We start from the raw sequence: 16292 nt of genomic DNA, 5'->3' as shown, positions 1-16292 counted from the left end.
AAACAATTGATCCTTGATCTCTTTATAACAGACTTTAACATATATGAAGACTATTATTAGATTCCCCCTCAAGTTGTCTTCTCTCAAGATTAAAGATGCTCAAGGTTTTTGTTTTTTTAACCTTTTCTCATAGGTCAGGTTTTCTAAAAGGTTTTATCATTTTTGTGGGCTTTCTATGAACTCTCTCCAATTTGTCCACATTATTCCTAGTGTAGCACCCAGAACTGGACACAACACTCCAGCTCCAGCCTCACCAGTGCCAAATAAAGTGAGACTTTCACACAACACAGCTGTTAATATAGCCCAGAATGATATCAGCCTTTTTTGCAACTACATCACATTGTTGACTCACATTCCATTTGTAATTCATTGTAACTCCCAGATTCTTTTCAGCAGTACTACCACCTATCCAATTATTCCCAATTTTGCAGTTGTGCATTTGAGTTTTCTTTCTTAAGAGAAGTACTTTGCACCTGTATTTACTGAATTTCATCATGTTGATTATAGACCATTTCTCTAATTTTTCAAGCTTGAGTTGAATTCTAGCGCTGTCCTCCAAAGTACCTGCAACCCCTCCCAGGTGGGTGTCATGGGCAAATTTTGTAAGTGTTCGCTCCACTGCAGTATTTAAGCAATTACTGAAAATACTGAATAGTATTGGACCTAGTTCAGACTCCTGCAAGACCAGACACTTGTATGCAGTTAGACAGTGAACCATTGATATCTACTCTTTGATTAGTCTTTCAACCAGCTATGCACTCATCTTATAATAATTTCTTCTAGACCACATTTCCCTAGTTTGCTTATGAGAATCTCATGTGTGTCTGTGCTAAAAGCCTTACTAAAATCAGGATATATCATGTTTACAGTTTCCCTGCATCCATGGCCAGTAACCCTGTCAAAGAAGGAAATTAAGTTGCTTTGGAATGATTTATTCTTGACAAATGTGGGCTGGCTATTGCTTATAATCCTATTATCCTCTAGGTCCTTACAAACTGATTGTTTAATAATTTGTTCCAGTATCTTTCCCGATATTGAAGTTAGGCAGACTGGTGTATATTCCCTGGGTCCTTTTTGTTCCCCTTTTTAAACACAGATACTAAGTTTGCCCTTCTCCTCTCCTCTGGGACCTCAACCGTTCTCCATGAGTTCTCAAAGATTATTGCTAATTGGTTCCAAGTCTGCTTCAGATAGTTCCTTAAAGTAGCTTTGGATGAATTTCATCAGGCCCTAAATATTTCTTTTACCTCTTCTTTCCCTATTCTAGCTTGCGTTCCTTCCCCCTTGTGGTCAATATTACTTGTGTTAAATATGTGGTCATAGTTAACCTTTTTAGTGAAGGCTGAAGCAAAATAGGCATGGATAACCTCAAACTTCTTGATGTTACCCATTACTAGCTCTCCTTTCCTGCTAAGTAGTGGGCCTACACTTTCCTTTGCTTTTTGTTACTCCTAATATATTTATAGAACCTCTTCGTATTGCCTTGTATGTCCCATGCTAGGTGTAATATGCACATGCACATCTATCTTGGCTTGTTTTGTATTGCCCATTACCACAGTACACACACACACACACACTTATTAACTTCTTTCTGTTCCTAACAATATCAAAATGTTTTAAAATGAGATAGTGACTTTTCTTTACGTATTATATAATCAATCTGGAATTTTCTTTGTGATTTTTTTTTGCAAAGTTAAGAATTCTCTACATACATAAAACCTATTCCAAAACTGTTACACAACAAAGCATACATATGTCAAGAAAACAGTATACAATGCATACTTACTGGGGGAAAAAAATCTAACATAATACCCTATCCCAGGAAAAAGCTGCACGAAGAAAAGGTTTATTCACTTCTTATCTCCAGTTCCTTATGCTTTTTGATTTTAGAATATTTCAACTCATTGCCTTAGGGCTCCTTTTGCTATGGTTTTAATGCTAGTCTGCCTGACAAGTCCACAGTATCCCAAGATACTTCTAAGAGCAGCCATTTTAGTCAATAATAGCATCGCGTAGCCCAAAGCTTCATATACCACAAGGAGGCAGCAATTTAAAAGACAAAACTAATAAATATAGTAAGCAAGGTTGTGTTTAAGAGACTAAAAGGTGTTTAGATACAGTTATTGGAATTGTCTAGATTCACCTATTGATTCACTGGGAATAGGCAACTTGTTTAAAAATGCACCTTGTAGCGTAACTGCTTTACAGATATTGAGGAATCACCAGTCTTTAACTATTCCCATATACCCATTTTACATTTTAATAATAAAATTGCCTGACTAAAATATTATATATATTATATAAAATAGAGCTTGTTTACTATCCAGGCTCAAAAAACAAACAAAAACTGACAACACTTCTAGCCAGTTTTGGCTAACTCTGTAACAAACCACCCCTGTTGTGATCACTAGCAATGCCCTTCACAGATCCTTAGAGGACAGTAATCTCATTCTATTACTGTCACAGTGATTTAGCTTGTATAGTCTGTTGACACTATACGAATGTGAAAGTACTTCTAGCTGCAGGTAGGAAAAAAAGTGGTTCCTAGAATGAGTAAGCTCTGTTATGAGGTGAATGATCGCAGGTCACTGTATAGAGAAGCAACTAGTCAACAAACAAACAACAAAAGCAAACGGTTAATAATTTATATAATGAGTGATTTCTTTCCAACATATGATGCTAAAGACATTTCAAGTAACGAAATTTTCTTTTACATTGTTTGTACTGGCACAAACTTCTTGTGTTACCTAGATACTACATTCCTCAACCTGCACAGCTAAGGATTTTATTTATGAACCAGATGGTATTTTAACTAAACAAAAGAAACACTTATATAACCACAAGTTTCAAATCTAAAAATACAAAGACTCATTCAGGATTTCAACTCTGATCTTTGCTGGTTCTATCTCAAATAAGTCTCTTAAAAGAAAACCAAGTGAACTGGGTCACATTGCTAATTAAGAAACAGGTTTTAAAATAAATGCTATGGAGTTCCAGATTCCAAACATAAGCACTAACAATAAATGGCCAAGCTTTTCAAAATGACTTGCGATTTTGGAGTCCTCAATTTTTAGGTACCTAACCTGTCACACATCTTTCAGAAGCCTGGTTTAGGAAAGTGCTGCATACTCACACTCTCAAAATCAGGCCACTTGAAGGTCTCATATTGGCAGCCCCAAAACACCCACAATCAGTAGTTATTTTTGAAAATTGTGGCCAATAACCTCAATATTACTTGGCACTTGAACTGCAGTTTATCCTTTCAGATTCTTGAAGTGTAGCAGAATCAGTGAAACAGATGCGAGTAGAACTCTCGAGTTTTTAGCTCTCTATTTTGAGTTCAGTTCACTAGACAATGCTGTCCCCATCACCACTTGAGCCACAGAAATAATGTTATCAGAGGCTACCAACGGACCACAACAGTCTTATTCAATGTGAGAAATTTTAGAGGAATTCCTGTAGTTTCATTATATGACAACATTTGCACAAGGTCAGTTTTTAGATATTGATTTTCTTCAGAGAGGTATGCACTGATATTCTCGGTGTAATATCTGTATGTTCAGGTCATTCTCCTATTGCTGTTATAGCAGGTATCGCTCTGCAGCACCTACTTCATGTTATTTCAAGGGAAAGTTATAACAGTCTTGTCTATACTAGAAGATATGATTCATTTCAGTGGGGGATACAAGCCAGAAGACTCACGTGCAGTATACTAAGAACAAGTTCAGTAAATCATCAGAGGGAAAGAAAAGAGGAGAGGAGAGAAAAAATAAGATTAAAAGGACATCAGAGGATGAGAGAAGATGAAGGAAATGTGTATGTTGTCTTTTGAGTTTTGGCTAAAATATCACAAACCTCTGTGGCAGTTAATTCTGAACTACGGACATTAAATCTGCATTTTGTATGGATTTATTTTCAGCTATTTAAGTGCATCACAGTTATTGCATTACAAACAAACAAACAAAAAAACATTCCAGTTCCTCCACCTGGAGTTAGCAATAGAAATGGATGAAGACAACAGTAAATCTATCAGATAGCACAATTATCAGCTGTATTTGGTAACCTGATTACTTCCTAATATGAAACAGAAAATATTTGGCTGCTAGATAGTAATTTACTTTTAAAAGTCCTTCATTTTTAAAGTACTTCCATTGCAAACTGAAAAAAGTAATGGAAACATTTCCACTGACATCAGGGTTCTGTAAAAGTTTATTTTTAACAAAACCTACATTTAAGGCCTGGAACAATTTGAGAATGCCTATAAGAAAAACTCACATTCTAAAGCATGGTAAAGTAGTTCAAAGTCTTCCTTTGTTTTAGGATTCAATCTTCGCTCATACTCCCTTCTCAATCTTTCTTCCTTCTCTCTTTTTTTCCTTAACTCTTCTTGTGCCTCCCATTCTAATCGCAACCTTTTTTCTTCTCTTAATTTCTGTACAACATTTATGGCATGCCATCGTCGGAAATATGTCTGTAACACTATTACCTAAACAGAGTATAAAACAGATGAATAATTATCCATTTAAAGTACAATGCCAGAAATTTTATTTTAAGTAGAAGAGAAATTTGTTAGAAATTACAATTTTGTTTAAAATGTACAAAACTAAATCATGACTTTAATTGTACTCCGACCAAGGAACACGGTAGTTCTGTTATTGACTTCAGTAAGAGCACAATTGGGCCCAAGTGTACCACTGACCATCTAGCTTCAAGTTATCAAACATATGCCTGACTTGTGATTTTAAAAACTGGCTCTCTCATGATCTTACCTCAAATTCCTCCTCAAAACTGTCCTTTGCCACACCAAGATGCCTACAGAAAACTTGCCAAGAATTAGGCCACTGGTATGCTGAAACCACCGCGTACTATATTGACCAATACTGTCTCATTGTTTCCCTGTACTCCCCCATGTGTCTGTATCACTCTGTTGTCTTATACATAGATTGTAAGCTCTGAGGCAGGGCTTTTTTGTTCTGTCTTTGTACAGTGCGTAGCACAATGGGGTCCTGATCCATGACTATGACTCCTACGTGCTACAGTAATATAAATAATAATATATAAAAATGTGCAATAGCATGTACAATGGGTACAACTTAGGTAAATATACTTGAAAATTTGGCCTTTTACACTTTGAGAGAAAGTGAAAATTTAATGGAAAATCAACTATATTTTGTTTGTGAACTAGTGGTTGAAGTGAGACTACCAAGGTTATGTTCAGGGTATTAAAGTAAGAGAGCAGTACTGGTTGTTGATACATAACCTTTTAAAATTCTCTTTGCATTTGTTAATGTACTTCCTTACTGCATGCAAAAGAATCTCACAATGCAGACACTACCATCAGTTTGGGTAAACAGATTTGCCATGACAGATGGGGACAGACAGTAGAGAATAGAGTTTGCTGCTGAAGATCTCCGAAAGTAAAGAAGTTCTTGGTGCAAATATCAGTCTAAGGCAGGGATCGGCAACTTTTGGCATGTGGCCCATCAGGGAAATCCGCAGGTGGGCCGGGACAGTTTGTTTACCTGCAGTGTCCACAGGTTCAGCCGATCGCAGCTCCTGCTGGCCACAGTTTGTCGTCCCATGCCAATAGGGGGTGTGGGAAGCAGTGTGGGACGAGGGATGTGCTGGCCACCACTTCCCGCAGCCCCCATTGGCCTGGAACGGCGAACTATGGCCAATGGGAGCTGCGATCCGCCAAACCTGCAGAAGCTGCAGGTAAATGAATTGTCCCAGCCTGCCTGTGGATGTCCCTGACAGGCCACATGCCAAAGGTTGCCGATCCCTGGTCTAAGGAGACCATTCAGTAGACCTGAAGAGACAAAAACTGGCAAAGTGAAGCTGGCACCTGTGCACTTAAGGAAACATGCAGTCAGCCTGGGGAAGGGAGTAGGTACATGGAGTTTGGCTCTAAATGTGATAACTAGCTTGTGGATAGATGACAAAAACTTGCAGCACAAGGGGACCTGCAACTAGACTAAGAACATAAATCCTAAGGAGACTCTCAGCAGATTCCACTACATCGTGTAACTCCACAGGACTGCTCACCCAGTTCAGCTTCCCCTCAATGAATAAACTAAATTTATGGTAGAGTAGATATATTGTAAGCGTTTTTCAGGTACAATGCTGTAGTATCTTTTTGTTTGTTTTTAAAGGGTTGATTGTACGGTGTTTATCAGAAAACAGAAACAAAGACTAGAATTTTTTCTCTCTAGTAAATGCACTTGGATGAGAGGATATAGACATCCAGAATTCAAATATTTATTAACAAGATAAGTAAGTACATCCAGTAAAGACATGTTCTAGAGAAGTTCAGATAACCAGCTTTCCAAAGAATCTCAGTTATATTAACAAAGAGCAAGATACAGCATTGTATATGCCAGTTTGCAAGTTTTAACAATATAATAAATTATGGGGCCAAAAATTCAGACCTAGCATAAACAGACATAACACCATTGATTAAATGGAGATACATGTGCTTTCACAAACACCAAAACTGGCCTGTAATATTATGGAAGAAATCTTCAAAAATGCCTGCCTTCCACGGGAAAACTGGAAAATGCAACTAAAATTAGCTGCATAATTCCATTCGCACATCCTTTAATAATTTCTGTAAGTGCTGTTAAAGAACATACTAAAACGAACTGCAGGCCTAAGAGGGCAGTCATGTATTCAGGGCCTAGTTCCGCAAGGTGCTCACCGCTCTTACTGACCAAAATCACAATGCTGCCTAGCTCATACATAACACTTTTCATCATTACACAAAAAAAAAAAAAAGTCAGTGGGGAAATGGAGGCCCAGAACAAGGAAATAACTCAGTAGCAGAGCCAGGAACTGAACCCAGATTTCCAAAGTTCCAGTCCAGTGCTCCATCTTATTAGACCATGGTGCCTCCATGGATCAACTTGTGGAGTCATGTATACTTATGCATACAATTTGCCTAACTAAAGAAACTTTATGAGAAAGCTATGAGGAAATAAAAACATGTTTAGACGAACTTCTATACATTGCAGTTGGGATGTCACTCATTCTGACAAAGAAACCACAAAGTCTGCAGATCAAATTTCTCAAGATGTGCAGTAACTAATGATTATCTCAATGTTGTTAAAATATAAGGCTGATAACACTGTAAATTAGCGGATACATGCTTTCTCCCTATCTCACTGGCAATCATAAAAATAAAGTTTAAAGATTAACAGGCATTTTTGCCATTCATCTTTAAACACATTCTTTGAACACTTATTCCATCATATGTGTAATGTGTTGCTTTACAGATAAATGGAGAAGAACTTACTGCATCAAGTCTTTGTTTATGATATTCTTCTGCTGTAAGATAGGTTCTTGGTTTTATTAGCTTGTCAGTCATGTTTGACACATAAAGGCCAATTTTAGTCATCTGTGTGGAGGTTGTATTTCTAGTCTGTTGGTGCTTATTCTTCTCCACAACAGTCTGGAACAAAAACACAGTTTATGTTAAAATATGACATCATAACAATCTATACGGAGGATTTTTATATTTTTTCAATTAAACTGAAAGTTGGCTAAAATCATGCAAGTTAATCTAATTAACTATTTGTTTTTAAGTTAAACTGCTTATTTTGATGTATATTTCCAATTTATGTTCAATTATTTCTCCAGTCAGCTTAATTTCTGACAACAATGTCAATATTCTATTCTGCTTAGCAAAAAATATTCTAAGTGAAAGACTGTTAAAAGATTACCTGTGTCTCCCTGCAAAATACTTGAATTCCTTTGTCACATCGTTTTTTGGGTTCTGTTTGTGATCCTGCATTATGAAATTCCACACCTGTTACCCTATGCTTAAATCCTCCCAGAAATGGTTTACGATAGGTAGGCCTTTCAATCTCTACTGCTACATCTTGGAATGTGTCAATATCTGTTCACATATAAAAATCATTAGATACAATTGTATACTAGTCTATAAGTAATCTGATTACAATTTGACACAAATATTAATATTAATACATATTTGAAAAACACTGTTGACCTGTTTGCACTCTCACAGTTATGACATCAGGCATGTTGTAGTCCTGCTGCAATTTAATTGCTTTGATTGGGTACTGTTCTGGATCAAGAGAGAACATCTCAATCTGGATAGTGCCATGAGGCCTAACTCCAATATCCATTAGAGTCTCACTATCCTCAATTAGCCTCCCTAAAAGAAAAAAAAATTCACAATGTAAGGTGTTCTCCTCTAATAAATGAGGATACAGTTAAGAATTTTCCTCAGGAAGAAATAAAAACTACAGATGATTTTAGTGAAACATATAAAAGAATAATCATGGTGTTTTGAGCCAGTTTGACGCTGACTTTAGGGAAAGTTTGTGGTACTTCTGCCCCAAAAGACATCACACATAGCACTGTTAACCATCACACAAAGAGAAAAAAAACATTCATATTCACTTTCTAGGAAAAACGGCACAGCAATTCAAGTATTTACTTATCTTATTTGTTAACATTAAATACATCTGAAATTCTAGCTTTTACATTTAGTTACTCTTTGCCCGCCTTGAGGATTTAATGTATTAGTGAAAACTCTGCTGAATGACTTTTAATACATTTTAGTTTTAATATGAAAACTAAAAATAAAATTTCTGGGTTACACAGATAACCAAACATGACCGCACCTCTATTCTAAAAATACTGAGAATGCCCTCACTCCAGTCCCCGATGACTAAAATTTGGTAGCTAGATTCACCAGTTGGAAAGGTAAAAGCAGACAGAATTCCATGGGATTTAAGCACTTTGGAATATTCTACCCAGAAGTAATAAATTTTCACGTTTCTTGTGACTGTGGCTGCCCAACTTAAGACACTTTACAGGCTACGTGCTCAGCACTTTCTCAAAGGTGTCTCCCATTGGGCAGCCACAAGTGGGACACACAAACTAACTAGACACTTTTGAAAATCTTGGACATAGTATTTTCTATTTAATATTTCTGTTTACAAACTTGCTAATGTTTGTGCAGAATAGCTATGTGTGCACAACAAACAAACTGGCCAGAAAGCTGAAATACACTGGATTTTCTGCTGCAGACCTCTGGTTTAAACACTAACGCAGATTAAAATTAATGAAAGATTGTATCAATGTACTTGAAATGGTTCATATTTCTTTAATGGAAAGATGTTACTAAAATACATGAAATTGAGCCCTGAGTCTGTTAGAGGGTCTCCATTGGTTTTGACAAGGTGTTTTAATGCCACTGTAGCAGGTTTGCAAAGCCTAGCCTGCCAATTCCATTGTTGCCCAGCATTGAGCCATTCTGTATTGCTTTTTGGTCATCTCTGCTCCTGCAGATCCTCCATGAAAAAAGAAGGAAAGGAAAGGAAAGGAAATGAAAGGAAGAAAGAAAGAAAGAAAACTGACTCAAGCAGCAGTTTTGAGAAACAGATGCCAGGAAAACCACCTTCTCTGCGTCATTGCCACAAAGAAAAAAAATAAGGATAGTAATTTTCCAGAGCAGCCTCTACCACTTGGATCTTACCATTTTCTAGTTCCCGTAACCACAAAACACCAGCTGTTTCCTTTCTAGTCCTACCTAGCTCTCTGCTACTAAATTAGATATACTCTAAGATTTCACTTACTCTAAGTTTTCTGAAGTAGAAAAAAAAAGGGTCTGGAACTTTCCAAGTTTGGTATCCAACCTGAGGTAATATTTTTGTGAAATGTTTAAGGAAAATAACTGGACTATAATAATAAGACACATGTTTTCATCATTAGAAAACTATTAAGATTTTGTTTGGTTTATCAACAAAAAATGTTTGAAGTGTGGTTCTCCTGTGAGGAGTTGATGTAAAAATGCAACTTCTTATTCAACAGACCTGTCCCTGTGCATTCAGAGATATATCTACTGACTGAAATAAATGTTTACTGCTTTTTCTCATGCAGAGACTAAGACTTAAATGAGTGTTAGCTGAATCCTATTCTTTCAGGGGTAAAATCATTCTTGGGGTAATTACATAGATTTCAATGATCTGACACCAGGCCTGTTAAATTTACTATATGCCAGAAATACATTTCTACTAAGAGTACAAAATAAGGTCCTGATACTGCAGTTGGAGCCACATGATCAGACTCCTTTACTCATGTGGAGCCCCACAGAAGTCTACCTTTGATGATCCAATTGCAGGATCGGGGCCTAACCATTTATTATTTTTAATAGGGCTGAAGAACAAAGGAAGCTTTTAATATATCCGAGACACATACCTTGAAACATGACCTGTAAGACATCCTGTGGTACTTTTAGCTGTGACACAAAGCATTGCTTGAGCATCCCTACAGTTTGGTCAATGTTAAAAGCCATTGTGATCCTCTGGATATCAGGAACCAACATGATTTTAACTGAGGAAAATAAACAGAGATGCCTATTCCTGTTACATTAATTAATGGATTATAAATATCCTTTTATTTAGATTGAAAAACTACATCTCAGCTCTTGCAATATCCATAAAGCACTTGTCTCTCCTCCATCCATATATGCTGCATGTGCATAACAGTGTACATTTTATATCTACATATAAGAAATACATTTATAATATAAATGTTATATTTAAAATGATTTACACCTAAATTATAAAATGTAAACAAATCAGACTGTAAAACATAACAATGGCAGCACTATGTGATCTTGAATGCTAATATGACAGAACTGCTCAGTTTATTTTGTAGTTCTCAACGAAGAGAACATTCTAAACAGGAAACAGGGATCAATATATAAAACACCTTTCATTTATTCTACACTTCGCCACTGCGTTAGGAGTAAAATAGTACTTTAATCGGTTTGTTTGGGGTTCCAGCAGGTGGATATGGTGGAACACAATTTTTATTAATATAATATGGTTTAAAGTTGATTTTTACATCAAAAATACCAAATATTGGCCAGAGTCCATGTTGCCTCAATAAGGTGATGAGAAAAAGTCAAGAAACCGTTGGCAAGTTGTGAATAAATATGGTAACACAGCTTTTGTAAAAAGATGGCAGTAACAACCAATTTTTATAAGCGCAAATTTTATACCTGTTGCTGTAGCATTTGTCATCACTTCTGGCAATGACCTCTCAGATTCCAAAGCCTCCAGTCGCACCCTATCTAAGTTGTATGTTTCAGCTGCTAACAACTTAGCAAATGTTTCTGTAGTAATTTGAGAAATTTCTTCAGTTATTTCAGTTAATGGAGCAGTTGGCTCAGATACACCTTGTTTACCTTTCTCAAGCAATTCTTCTTGATTACCCACAGCAAGATCATTTTCCTGTTCAAGAGCTGGTTCCTGCCCTTGAGGTTCTGAAGTGGGTTCCTGCTCTGGTTCCTGCCCATGAGGTTCTGGAGCAGGTTCCTGCTCTGGTTCCTGCCTGCATGCCTCTGGAGCTGGTTCCTGCTCCGGTTCCTGCCCATGAGGTTCTGGAGCGGGTTCCTGCTCTGGTTCCTGCCCGCGAGCCTCTGGAGCTGGTTCCTGCTCCTTCTGTAGACCATCCTCATTTGATTGTGATGCATCTGTCCTTGTTTTCAGAAGAACTGATGCCTCTGCAGTGCTAATGTGATCAGTCTCTATATTGTCTTCTGCTTGTGGCTTTATGTGCATGTGTTCTATCATTTGCTTTTCAGTGTCTGATGCTTCAGTTTTATCTACTTCACTGTTGCTATCCACCACCTTCTTTGGATCAGCCATTTTCCTGAAATTTAAGATTACCTATTTTTAAGCTTGTTGCATGAATAAGCATAATAATTCACAAACTTTTTTTATTTATTTTAGAATTGCATAGTGGTGCCTATCACCAAGCATATGGGTACTTTCAATCACCAAACACGCTCAACCATGTCTATCACTATACTGCCTATTTAATGGTGGCTTGGATCTTTGGATCATAAAGAAAAGCATTACCAATCCTTGCAACAATGGGCTCAAGACCTTCCCAATTGTTTTCACTAACCGTAGGTAAGGCTACGAGTCTGTTACAGAGGTCACGGATTTCATGACTTTCTGTGACCTCCGTAACTTCTGCAGTGGTTAGTGCTGGCTCAAGGGCTGCCCGAGCCAGGCAGCCTCTGGGCCAGCAGCAGCAGTTTGGGTGCATGGGAAGGTGCTGAGGCAGAGGGTGCAGGCGGGCGTTTACCTCAGGATAGGGGGCTCCCACTGGGATGGCCCTACAGCTCATAGGTGGCAGAGGGGGAAGGCTTCACACCGCATGCTGCCTGCAGGCCCTGCCCCCGCAGCTCCTATTGGCTGCGGTTCCCGGCCAATGGGAGATGCGGCAGCTGGCACTTGTGCCCGTCCACCACCTAGGAGAGCCGGATAGGGTGTCCCTGCCAGCCCTCCCACCCTTCCCCTCCCAACACCAGCACGGGTCCTGGGCCATGTGCCGCGGCCCAGCTCCCCCCTTCCTTGCACCAGGAGTCCCAGGCCGCATGGCACAGCCTGGCCCACCCCTCCCCTGCAGGGTCCCAGGCCACTTCCCTCAGCACCCACGGACCATCCCCCCTGCTCCTGAGCACCGACGGCCCCCCATCCAAGCTTTAGTCACAGGTATTTTTAGTAAAATTCATGGACAGGTCACGGCATACACATAAGAGCCAGAGTGGGGCCATGCCGCTGCTTCTGGGAATCGTGTGGACCGACTCCTGACCCTGCTCCCCAGCTGGAGTGCTGGAGCAGGCAAGCTCCAGACCCCATTCCCCAGCGGGAGTTCGAGGGCCATCTTAAAATGGCTGGCGGGCAGGATCCGGCCCATGGGCCACAGTTTGCCCACCCCTGATCTAGACCATTCCTGACAGGTATTTGTCTAACCTGCTATTAAAAATCTCCAATGATGGAGATTCCACAACCTCCATAGGCAATTTATTTCAGTGCTTAACCACCCTGACAGTTAGAAAGGTTTTCCTAATGTCCAACCTAAACGTCCCTTGCTGCAATTTAAGCCCATTGCTTCTTGTCCTATCCTCAGAGATTAAGAACAATTCTTCTCCCTCCTCCCTGTAACAACTTTTAATGTACTTGAAAACTGTTATTACGTCTCCTCTCAGTCTTCTCTTTTCCACACTAAACAAACCCAGTTTTTTCAATCTTCCCTCGTAGGTCATGTTTTCTAGACTTTTAATCATTTTTGTTGCTCTCTCTCCAATTGTCCACATCTTTCCTGAAACGTGGCACCCAGAACAGGACACAACACTCCAGTTGAGGCCTAATCAGCACAGAGTAGAGCATAGCCTAGCCATTAGTTGGTAAATTCCCCACCCACCTGCCACCCCCTCCCACCCCCGTACAATGAAGACCTCACAGAACAAATTTCACTAGAGATGGTAGCCACTTATAATTTCCTTCTCTGATACTCAACCCACGATGTGGTCCAAGTGAACCTGAATCCTGTCTATTTTCATAGCAAAATATGTAAAAAACACCTTATGGTAAGAGAGCCAATGGAACTAATGCAAGCTGCAGTCACCCTTTTGAAGAGTGTTCAGTCAGTGAGACCTTGCGAATGGGCCTAAGGCAATGGAACATCTCTTTTGCATCTGTTATGTGCACATCACAAGAACATTCTCTGTGCTACAGTGGAAGGAGCTCAGAGTGACTTTCCCACCAGCAGTGCTCTTGCCTCACTATCAGCCTCAGGGGATCTGCAGGGGTGTGCCAGGCTCCTGCTGTGGAACCTGAGGACATTTTGATACAGTGTCACGGTACTTTGATGCTCGATGGGCAGTTACTGTACCAAGCTCATGAAACAGGATGCCAATGCACCCTCGTGTTGCCGCTGCACCTCTCCCTTGCCATCATGCAGTTGATATTTCCCCACCAAGCCCCGAACCTGGTTTTATTCGGGCACTAGAACTGCGGGTTGTGACCCTATTACACTGTCCTGGATCAGCAGCTGATGAAGTACAGCCCCCAAAATGCACCACAGGGTCTACTATCAGAGGAGTAGCCATGTTAGTCTGGATCTGTAAAAGCAGCAAACCATCCTGTGGAACCTTATGGGCACAGGGCCTACAGCTCCCAGAATGCACCGCGGTCCACAGAGCCCAGTCTACATTTGCAGGTAGAGCCGTTAGACTCTAACTCCCTGCATGCACTGCTCCGCTCCGCCTCCTTAGCCCCCACTGCGGAGGCGGCGCACGGCATGCTGGGAGCTGTAGGCGCTGGCCTCCCCTTTTTGTACGCGTAGCACTTCCCGCAGCGGCTCCGCTCCTCTTTGCCGGCTGCCGGCGCCGCGCGATTCCCTCACCCGGGACTGGTTTATACCCCCACCCGAGGCCCCTTTACCTCAGCCCCGCTTCCCGAACAAACCACCTTTCTCCCCTGGCAGTCTTGAGCACCAGTCGTTTGTCGTTGTAGCCATGGCAACCTCGAACTCCGCACGTTCTCGCGAGATCTAGGGCGGAGGGGAAGGAAATGAGGGGAGGGGGGGGCGCAGGCTCGGGCTAAGTGATAGCGGGTAACGCAGAGTTGAGCCGGCTCCCGGGGTGGAGCCGGTTTGACACCAGCTCGCGCTACGTTGGGGGCTGTTGCGTCTGAGCTCTGCACCAGCTTCTCGTCACTAACACAAAGGGGAGAATGGGGGCCTGCAAAACGCCGGGGCTCGCTCCTGGAGCCCAGCGAGCCTCTCGCTGAATACAGCGCTGGTCACCTGCACTGAACCGTAGGCCAGGCGGGTGCTGCTGTGTGAGCAGCATTCGTGATTAGTTACGCAATTTAGATTCAAGTGACATTTGAAGAACACGTAGAGAGGCAAGTTATCACCTCGTTTGCGTGAGTTGTATTCATCCCTGCGCGCAGAACCTATAATTGTGCATGCACGTTTTTGAAAATGCGACCTTTCATCAGATGTCACTTCATCCTTACACACAGAACCTGCTCTGATGCTTATCAAACAAGTAAATGCATTATCTGAATGAGCCCACAAATAGTGCATGTAACCTAAATGACACATATTACATTAAATTAAAAATAATATGTATGTGTGCACACACACTTCAGCTACCACAAGGTAGCGGCAGTTGACCTATTGGCAGTGCTGCAGCTTAAACATTTTACAGCTAATACAGAACTGACCCCCTAATGAGCTTCTACTTGTTACAATATCCTGAGTAAGCTGGTTATTTTGACTACAATGGGCAAATTACAGTGCACGGATAGACTTGTTGACATTATGTGAATATTTTGATCTATTAATATAAAGTCTTAACACTTTTTAAAGGAATGGAGACACCCCTCATTCATCACAAACCTTCATCACCAACACAACCACCATTTGACTTTCTTGTGTGTCTTACTACTACTTCTTACCATAGCACTCTAAATGTTCAAAGTGCTGTGCAAACATTTACTTGCCTCTAAAGCAGTGGTTCTCAACTTGCAGTCTAGTCAGCACACAGCTGCAGTCCATGAGACATCTTCAGGGCCATACAGGTAGTACTGGATGCCATCCACAATGGTAAATAGGTTGAGAACCACTGCTCTAAAGAGTAGTCATTGAGGCCTAGTGCAAGAATTCATGACAGATCAGATTTTCCTCACTGACCTTCTGGTGTTCAGTCCTCTCCTGGCTGTCAGAAAAATTGATGCCAACAGTGGAAAAATGAAGTCATCTTTCTTCCAAATCTATTTCTATCATTCCTTTCCAGTTTATTTTCAGCAACCCTACTACCTTTCCTGTCCTACAAGATCAAGCACTATCACTTTTGTCTTCTCTTCAAATCATGTTTTTCTCATCTCCATTTCCATCACTGAACCCTTTTATCAGTTCACACCTCATTTATCTAGGTTATTATAACAGTATCTCAGTGCTTCCCAAAGAGTGAATAACTATATTCAAAATAGGTCAGCTGTATAATTTTCTCCCCATTTTCCTCACACCAGCCTGGGCTATTTTCCCCATCATCCTCATGTATTACTCTTCTCTCTTACCCTCTCTCACACTGTCCTTGACTTTGCTTCTGTTGATTCATTCTTTCTTGCTACAATTAGTTGTACAACCCTAAGCTGAGGTATGAATTTTACATTTCCTTCCAAAGGTCATTCTAATTTCCTTCAGCCACGTGTTCCAAAGCCTTGGCCCTTCCCAAGAACATCCTGAATTTTACCCTTCAGGATAATAATTTCATAGATCTGGAGGAATGAAGCTGAGAGGTCACTGTCACAGAAAGTGTCTGAGACACCAGGGAACACCTTCTATGGAGGGCCCTGCAGAATGGGCCAGACTTTGAAACTGATGGTTTATTCTGTAAGGAACAGTGACTGGAGCACTGAGGTGATGTGCTATCAGTGGCTGGTGTTGGTGATCAG

At 40.4% G+C, this 16292-nt stretch overlaps 1 protein-coding gene across 2 annotated transcripts in view; it reads right to left on the bottom strand.

Annotated features, from left to right (window-relative positions):
• IQUB (IQ motif and ubiquitin domain containing) overlaps nt 1-14374 on the bottom strand; it is a 49619-nt gene extending 35245 nt beyond the window's left edge. Inside the window, exons 1-7 of one of the 2 annotated variants that reach the window (XM_032768817.2) lie at nt 14271-14374; nt 11033-11685; nt 10225-10359; nt 8006-8173; nt 7719-7894; nt 7292-7447; nt 4276-4486 (exon numbers count right to left, since the gene is read on the bottom strand). In XM_032768817.2, the coding sequence (XP_032624708.1) occupies nt 4276-4486; nt 7292-7447; nt 7719-7894; nt 8006-8173; nt 10225-10359; nt 11033-11681 (1495 nt within the window). In that variant the 5' untranslated portion in view covers nt 11682-11685; nt 14271-14374. The remainder of the gene's footprint in view (nt 1-4275; nt 4487-7291; nt 7448-7718; nt 7895-8005; nt 8174-10224; nt 10360-11032; nt 11686-14270) is intronic. The other variant, XM_032768818.2, reaches the window with a different exon arrangement.
• Between the last annotated feature and the right edge of the window lie 1918 nt (nt 14375-16292).

The sequence above is a fragment of the Chelonoidis abingdonii genome, chromosome 1 (assembly GCF_003597395.2).
Source record: "Chelonoidis abingdonii isolate Lonesome George chromosome 1, CheloAbing_2.0, whole genome shotgun sequence".
In the NCBI taxonomy this organism is placed as follows: Eukaryota; Metazoa; Chordata; order Testudines; family Testudinidae; genus Chelonoidis; species Chelonoidis abingdonii.
Note: the sequence above shows the minus strand (reverse complement) of the source record. Positions and strands in the feature narration are given on the sequence as shown.